Raw genomic sequence first — 9,188 nt, 5'->3', positions numbered from 1 at the left:
TATCTACTGAATTTAAAAGGTGATGAAATAGTAGAAGCTTGAAATAAATTATTCGAAATCCTATAAGCATGCTTGTTAAACCTTGTTAAACGAGGGAATTAGGTTATTAAGAGAAGCAGAATGAACAAAAAAAACTAAGTTGTTACAGGTTCTGCAGGTGGTAGTATCTACTGTTACCGACTTTAATTCCTCGGAGCATGTTATCTAACATTGACTGCGAATGATAGCGAATCTGATTGATTTAAGAAACCCCTATATGCATGATTTCTATGCATTACTTGTTTTAAACCTTATAGGCATGGCATCTAAATGAAGTTTGAATATGCAGAATTAAAAGTACCCTATAGGCAGGTTTTCTACATGAAGTTGAATATGCAGAATTAAAAGTATCATATTGGCAAGTTTTCTATGTGAAGTTGAAAAAGTATCTTATAGTCATGGTCTCTAGGTGAAGATCGAATATGCAGGATTTTTTTTATTAAATCCACTAGGTGAGGTGCCTTGGGCTAATTTTTATATATATCTAAAATAAAGTGAAAACATAATATAAATGTGGCTATGAATTGTAAATGGCTACCTATTGTACTTACATAATACCTATTATCAATCTTGAGTAGTAGACTCAAAATTGATATCACATATTGTACTATGGAATGGCTAAAAAACTGAAAATTACAAAAATGGCCATATTTCCAACTTCTGCTCGCGTGCATATCATGTTGGCTATGTATTATGAAAATTCTAGGCCTTGTGATGATTGTAGTTGTTGATTGATCCTTGTCATTCGTTGAAAATCTTCAGCTAGCTAGAGCTTCCAAAAGTAATATCCATTTCTGAACTAACCATCGATTTGAACTCCTAGTAACTGAGCTATTTTGCTTCCAAATTTCACAGATGTTCTTTGTGTTTGAAACCCAGTTCTTCCCTATCTTGTATTCATTGTTTGCCATAGCTGAAGTACCTGTTATGTAACTCCTTGTCGTCCCATTGTAATAGCCCATAGAAACCTCTGAAGTACACACTCTCGACCATAGATACTTGGGAATTATGTTGGACTTGGTCTGTTGTGACCAAAATTGCAGTTTGAACCCTGCCCTTATGTGTGAACTTCCTTCAGGATTATCTTGCTTGCGTATCAGTAATGCTGTATATGTATAGCATCTGTATGTTTGCCTTCCTGTGATTCTTGTGTAGTCCCTTTGGTCACATAGTCGTACCCATCTAAAGTTAGAGTGTGACTGTGTATAGTATCCTGTTGTATCCATGTTATCTTGTATTCTGCAATCTATTGATGAGCATGTTACATTCCTTATCTATAAGGTGCCTTGATCATGAGAAACATGCCAAAGCTCCTAAATAAGCACATAGTAGCCTAGTTTTTTATTGTGTAAATCCCATGTCATGCTTATGCCCATCCTTGCTTCCCTCCCATTGGAATAAGTACATAGTACTAATACCACCAAATGGGGCATGACCACAGTAGCATTCCCTATATGCAGGATTTAAAATACCCTATAGGCAGGTTTTCTACCCTTGCATGCATAGTTACCCACACTTTTCACAAGCCAGCCCCAAGTGTTTATTACAACTTATTACAAACCAGAATAACAAACTACATTAGAATAGAAAAATACAAAGAAATTACAACCAGAGGAGGCCTGATTCTTGACTTCCTCTCTGAGTTACGAGATAAACCAACTCAAAGACCATTGATCCAAATCTTTCTCCAATTTTAGTGTTTCAGAGTTCCCTAAGAGACTCAATGGGACTCCGGGCAGTGCTCACACCCAAATTGTATTACCAGAATAGGGACAAGTGCAGTGTGGAAGTGCCAGCCCTCAAGTGTCCAAGTTCAGAGGAAGCTCATGGGTCCCAAAGCAAGGCTCACAAGAGGGGGCAGAACTTAAGTCTAAGAGAGAGTGGAAGTGTAGAAACAGAATTTTAAGAACTAAGGAAGTAAAGGAGAGGAAAGAGGTGCTGGGAAACAGTTACAAAATTGATAACTTCACATAAAAGGGGTTCAGGGATTGGGAGCTTTCAAAGAGCCTATGTACTTAGGCACTAGTTAATTTTGGGCATGCACAGTAATAGGGAGTGTTGTATGCTTACAAAATCAACCAGAATACACAACATATAGTGGTAACATAGAGGTTTGAGTCGTAGACAACAATACTCAATACTGGCATGCCTCAAACAAGCCATCAGTACCAAACACATTGGGGTAGGGGTTTAGGATACATCATAAATTTAGAGCAAGCAGAATTGCTAAAATAAGTACTGAATTAAACACAAGCATTAGGCAGAAAAACAGGTAAAAGGATTAAGTAAACATATTGTTGTGACGCTAAAATCTTAATCAAAACATACCAGTTTAGAGAAGCAAAATATAGTAAAGGCAGGTAGCAGAACTTTGAAAACAGGCCACAATACAAGTAGTAAAGCAGAAGAGAGTGTTTTTTGAGTGTAAGTTATTTTAGTACTCAGAGTGTTCGCGTGTCTGTGTTAATGAAAGAGCATGGTATTTATAGTTTGAAGACAGGCACAAAATAAGGCAAGGATCATAGATTAGCAGTAATTATGGAACTATGTACCAATCAAAATCAAATCAGTATAAGGACTTCCTTTAATTAAGGAGTTGAAATAATACGATAATGGGCAGAAAACATTTAAGGAAAGAAATCAAGTAACCAACATGTGCAGAGTAGACAATTAGAGGTAAGTGCATAGAGGTTTAATTAAGGGAAGAATCTTTGAAATAATCGGTTAGCCAAATAAGGTAAGAAAACAAAGTAAAGTTGCAGCATATGGAGACAATCGAAAAGTAGTACATAGCAAATCAGGGAATCAAGGATTTCAAAATCACTAATTTAAGGAGAGTGACATGGGTTCCCATGAATAAACAAATAAACCAAGTCAGAAATGGGAGAATTGAAAGTCTAAGGAAAGTTTTCAAATCAACCCAAGAAACAGGGGAATCAATAAGGCAAAACAAGGAAAAAGCCAATCACTTAACACATGAATGCAATCAATATCACACAAGGAGGTTTGAAATCAATCCAAAATTGAAGGTCATCTCAGAGGAAAATTCAGCATATAAAAGAGTGCATAAGTATTAGGCATGCAAGGCTGAATTTAGGACAAAGAGAAGCGTAATGCAATCACGAAGTCAGTAAGTAGTGGACTATCGAAACATGGTAGTCACATAGGTCAATCTTAGTAACTCAGTAAAAGAGAAAATAGAGAGTATCAAATAGCATGCAAAGGGGTCAAGTAAAAAGACTTTTCTGAAAACTGTAGTCCAGTTTCAAGGAAGTCAAAATCACATAAAGAAACAGAGGATGAAACAAAAAGATTTTGAATCTAGTCGAGGAATAGATAAGGCAGCTTCAGAAGCTCGAATAGGTCTAAAGAAGTTAGGGTTTTGAAATCAATCGAATTCAGAGTATGACGACCAAGTAAATCACATAGCAAATAGCCTCAGAACTCGACTGAACCCTAAATTTTAGGGTTTTCACCATCAATCGAGTTCTAGAGATGAAAACGAGTAAATCAGACAAATACTAACAAAAGTAGATTCAGAAACCTCAAAAGAAACTAAGACTTTTAACATGCAAACTCCAGTAGAAGAACAACATAAAGAAACACAGTAGAACATGATAAAAATCAGAGAAAGCTTCAAAACAACTTTAACAAAACCTAAATCGGAAAAGACAAGGGGTTTTGAAGGCAGAGTTTTGAAAGAAACCTTGAGAAAAGCGTTTACAAGTTTAGAGTAAACACAGATCTAGAACAGATCTAAAGAAATCGGAAGAACCTCAAAGGCTAGGGTTTCGGAAGAACCCCAAATGGTGAGAAAGGCCTGGAAAATCATCGATCTTAAGCAGAGAAGTCGAGAGTCAGGCTTCAATGGCCATGGCTGGCCGGAGTAAGGTCGAAAGTGACCGGAGACAGCCATAAGAACTGAAATCGACCAAGGTCTGGACCGAGCTTTTCTGATATGGCCTTGAAACCATAGTACTTGAACACATAGAAGCCAAGGAAAGTGGATACATGCCTCCAATGGCTTTGGAGGCTATGGATTTGGGAGATTTTCAGGTGGTAATTGAGGGTGGTGGCTAGGGTTTGAGAGGGGATTGAGAGAGAATTGAGTGAGGAGGGGGGTTGAAGGTGGCTGCAGGTGAAAAATGACTAGGGTTTAGGGTAGGTCGGGATTAAAAAAGGAAAGGGCTGATGTGAGCCATTGATCTAGGCGATCAACGGCTGGGATTAAAAGGAAATCTGGTCGGGTTATTTAAAAAGGGTCGTGGGTCGGGTAGGTTAGGATTGGGTCATGGTAATTGGGTTTAAAATTGAGTCCAATTGGGGTGCCAAATCTGTCTAAAACAGAAATGAAAAATGGGCTAACATTTAAATAGCCATTTTCCCTATTTGATTTACAAAAAAATAGTAAAATAATTTCTGAAAATAAATTAATGGTACTAAAATGATAATAGCATATAATTATCAAATTAAAAATATTGGACCTAGTTTTTATAGACATAAACGTAATTAAATCTAAAAAGAGGCTAATATTGCAATTATATGCAATTTAGCTTTAAAAATACTAAATAAATTTGTTAAAATATGCAAAAATCACATTAGCTATATTTTGTCATAAATAGGAGAGTCCTATAAATGAATCACCATAAAATGATAATTTGGAAAATAATTATTGGGTTTTTATGGATTACATAGAGCAATAAATTAATTTAAAAATTCTTTGAAAATTAGAAAAAATAATAAAATATTTGGACATACTTATATATGCATACATATACTATTTTAAAAGTATTTTCCTTATTAAAAATATATATAGGGAAAAACTGGGTATCAACAAGCTAGTAGACTTTGGCATTGAAGTTGGTTGCATTCCTATATTCTGTGATAACACTACTGGTATAAATATGACAAAAAACCCTGTTCATAATAAGAGGACTAAGAACATAGATGTTAGGCACCATTTCTTAAGAGACAACTATGAGAAAGGTTTGATCTCCATAGAATTCTGTGCTACTGATAAGCAAATTGCTGACTTCTTCACTAAAGCACTGAGTAGAGAAAACTTTGAGAGGAATAGATTGGAATTAGGGATGGTTAAGATCACCTAATAGATCCAGCTCAGAATGCACAAAAAATGAAAAAAAAAATTGGCTAGGAATTCTAACCTTGTGTAAATATCTAGATTAATTCTTACTCAGTTTCATACTTTAATTAGTATACTCATGTGACATGTGTATATATGACTCATTGATCTCTTACAATATTTTTTCTATTACAACATTTGAAGCATGTTCAAGAGAGTTCTATATGAAGAACCTGGTTCATCAGTATGGGTTCATATGAAAGCTCAGGTATGTTTTCTATACTCTGCACAATTAGAAAGATTAATAATTCAATCATGAGTAGAAGTCCTATACTTGTCAAATTCCTAGAAAATTCTATCTGTTGAGCATTGAACCAGTTCTGTCCATCTAGAACTCTAAACCGTGACTTTTGCCTAATATCTAGGGAAGACAAATCTCTCATTAAATTTCTGGAATTTTAGTTTGATTAGACTTCTATTTGACCCCTGAAAAAGCTACCGTTACTTATTTAATGTCTAATTTGCTTTAAATACACACCACATCTCCAGTCTTCTTCATAATTCTAAAACCGTAAACAATTCCTCTTCAATTCTAATTGCCCTCTTCTCCAAAATTCCCAAATTCTCTCAAGAAACGAAGAATCATGTCTAACCCACAAGATCATCCTGGCACTCCTCCACCACCATCTCCCTCAAATTCATCCTCATCTACTCCACCTAGTGTATCTCCAAAACCTAAGTTTTGAAGGTAGAAAATGCTTGTTTGAAAAACTGTAGCATCTGGGGCTCTGAGGAAGGTTTTAAATGAAAGGTTGAAAGCTAGCCAAGTGAAAGAAAGTCGAGCTCCAAAGTTTGATTCTAGCTCTGAGTCTGAATCCTTTCAATCCGCGACTGAGGGAGATGAACATGGGTCTTCTGACTCTGAAAAGACTCAAGAATCTCCTTCTGAGGTAAGTTCTTCTGTGGTTGAAAACTTAGAAACTAGGTTTGTTCTGGTTGGACCCATTAGGGATGTTGAGTTGCCTGAGATGAGTAGGAGTGGAGGTAAAAAGAAGTCTGAAAAAGAAAAAGAGAGAGAGGGTGCATGTGGTGAAGAGAGGGAAAAAGGAAAGGGAGCAGTTCTTGCTATATGTGGGGTTGCACAAGATAGGTTAGATGAGAGTGTCATGAAGTCAGGGGGAAGTGGTTCTGGGGAAGCAGCTGAGGGGTTGGTTCATCTAAGCAAACAAAGAGATGGGCCTATTTGATCTACTGAAGAAACCTTGGCTGACCTACTGAAAAAGGTTGGGGTAAGTTATGACCCAAAGAAACGTAAAGCTACTACACCAAAAGCCCCAAATGTTTCCAAGCCATCCAAGAAAAGAAAATCCTTATCCCCAACACCTACTGCCTCTTCAGTGACTAGGGGTAGAGACACAAGAAGCAAGGTAAAACAGAGTGAAGCTGATCTACAAAAGGCTTTAGAAGAAAGCAAGAAAAGGAAAAAGGATAAGGGAAAGGGAAAGGTTGCAGAATCCTTAGAGGCTGTTGAGAAAGAAGAGATGGAACTGGTCCATCAAGAGAGGGGTACAATAGTGGAGGTTCCTACACCCAAGCCTAAGAAACCCAAGACTTCCTCCAAGAAGTCTTCCTCTGTGCCTGTAGCTGCTGAACCCACACTAGCTAAGAGGGCACGATCTGTAGTGAAAGCTAAACAAAACAAAGTTTCTGATGATGATGATTGGAGTGGAGAAGAAGAAGAAGAAGAAGAAGAAGAATCTGAGAAGGAACATGATAAGCTTTCCATTTCTGGCAGAAGAAAAATCTTAAAAGGTAGATTGTTGAAGGACCTGGTGGAACTAGGGATGATGAGATTGGTAGACTCTTTGGCTGCTCAGGGATTGAAGGACATGGTTATTTAGATGGAAGGTAGGCTAGCTTAGAAATGAGTTGATTGAAGTTATGGCAAATATTGTTGTTAAGGATTGAGTTGTCAGTAGCCAGGTGAAGGGAGTTCAAGTGCAGTTTGATGTTGTGAAACTGGGAGATATTTTGGACATACCCTCTGAAGGGTTTGATGACTATACTAGGCAAAGGTGACCATGCCTGGACTCCCTACCCACTTCCCTTGAAATCACCAAAAGGTTCTATGATTCAAAAAATGTGAATAAAGCGAAAACTGTGCAGAAAAGTGAGATGAGGCCTCAGCACAAGGTGGTGTTTGAGTTTGCCAACAAGTGCTTATTGCCAAGACAGGAGAGAAGGCACACTGCCAACTACATGGATCTGGTTCTTATGGAATGCCTAGAGAGGGGAAAGCAAATCAACTGGCCTGCCCTCATAGTCAAACTGCTAGACAGGGTCATAAATGGTTCCAAGGCTCATGCTACCCCATATGGCTTCATACTAACCACAGTTCTGGACAGGCTCAATATGCCTCTAAAGAAATGGGAAATGACCTCGAGCAAAGAACACTTTGGCATCAAAACTTTTCTTGCTTGTGACTATCTAGTCAATGTCATTCCAGTTGAACCTGGTTCATCTTTGAGGACACCTATCAACATCAAGGTTAGGACTTTGGTTCAGGAATGTGCAGCTAAGGATGCTGAAATTGCCCGGCTCAAGGCTCGTGTGGTTGAAGTGGAATCTGAGAGGAATGGTCTCAGAATTGAGCTTGCAAAAGAAAAGGAGAAGAATGATGGAATTCTTCAGAACATGCTGAATCTTCTCCAAACTCAACCCTCCAGTTCCTCCAAGCCTTAGGACTCCTAGTTTTTGTCTTATGAACTAGTTCTAGTACCCTCAGTGACCCAGATTAGGGATTTTTCTATTTTTTGCTCATGGTTTGGTTGTTTTTCTTTCTTTTTATGGATTGTTAGTGGAAACATATCTCTCTCAATGACAACTGTTGTTTTCTCTTGTTCAATGATTATTCTAACCTTGATAGTTTAAATATGTTTGTTTGATTATTGATGATTGCACCATGATTGCACTTGCAGTTGCCCCAATAGCCATGAGTACTTATTCAAATCTGGAATTCACATTGTGTACACAACTTTTTGATAATTCCAAAAGGGGGAAGAGATATTGTGCTTTACACATTATTCTGAAATATGTGATATTTATAACCTAATTAACCTGGTCCTTGATGAAAAGAAAATTTTCTAAGTTTAGTGTTGATGGTTAAGCTGAGTTCTTACAGGTTTTTTTATCAGTAAAAAGCACAGAGTTTTTCATCATCAAAAAGGGGGAATTTGTTGGCCCAAGAACATGTGAAGTTTTGAAGAATGACAAATGAACTCAGTCATGGACCAGGTCCATCTTGTGAAGCACTGTCATGATCAACCTACACATGTGAGATGCACGTGAAGGAGATAAATCCTACTGATCAAGCAATAATATCTCCTGATCTGATCGAAAAGGTTGCATATTGGATAAGGGGAGAAAGTCTCCTTACATGAAGAGAACACAATCCGAATAAAGAGAGTGTTAGAGTTTGATATCTTCAAGGACTCAACTACGATAGAAGATCAGAAATTGAGTCCCAATCAAAATCTGATTTCTAACCTATTAAATGACAGTGATTGTTCTCTTTTACAAGTATTGCACAAACACAGAAGTTAAACTAAATTGAAAGCAAAACAGCAAGGTGATTATGCAAGCAATTTATGTGAGATTTGAGTGTGCACTCCTGAAGCTACTTGAACGAGATAGAAGAACCAGTTCTATTGTATTTTTTCTTATTCTAGTTCAATTGTAGTATGTGGTTTAAAGTTGTACCTTTCAGCTTTTATAGAAGCAATTGTATTAGGTACTTTGAGTGTTCAAGTTATAAGCTAACTTGAAGTTATCGCAACAATTGAGGCTGTGTGCTACAAGGGATTATAGTTAATCCTTAGGTTTACAAAGAGTTTTTGTAAATTCTATTTTGGCTCAATGAATTTAGTGGAAGTTTGGGAAAATCCTACTGAGTAGTAGGTCGTGATTTTTTCACCTTTTGAGCCGGGTGTTTTCCACGTAAAAATCTCGGTGTTTTTTTATTTTATGTGCTTTTTAATCCGCAAACAGTAGTAGTTAGAACACCTAG

At 37.2% G+C, this 9,188-nt stretch overlaps 1 protein-coding gene across 1 annotated transcript; it reads left to right on the top strand.

Moving 5' to 3' along the window:
- Positions 1-4,943: 4,943 nt before the first annotated feature.
- On the top strand, positions 4,944-7,023 carry LOC138878299 (uncharacterized). The gene is made up of 4 exons (XM_070157966.1): positions 4,944-5,132; positions 5,337-5,390; positions 5,920-6,333; positions 6,406-7,023. The coding sequence occupies exons 1-4, from the start codon at positions 4,944-4,946 to the stop codon at positions 7,021-7,023; spliced, it is 1,275 nt and encodes a 424-aa protein (XP_070014067.1).
- Positions 7,024-9,188: the final 2,165 nt, after the last annotated feature.

The sequence above is a fragment of the Nicotiana sylvestris genome, chromosome 9 (assembly GCF_000393655.2).
Source record: "Nicotiana sylvestris chromosome 9, ASM39365v2, whole genome shotgun sequence".
Classification (NCBI taxonomy): domain Eukaryota; kingdom Viridiplantae; phylum Streptophyta; class Magnoliopsida; order Solanales; family Solanaceae; genus Nicotiana; species Nicotiana sylvestris.
Note: the sequence above shows the minus strand (reverse complement) of the source record. Positions and strands in the feature narration are given on the sequence as shown.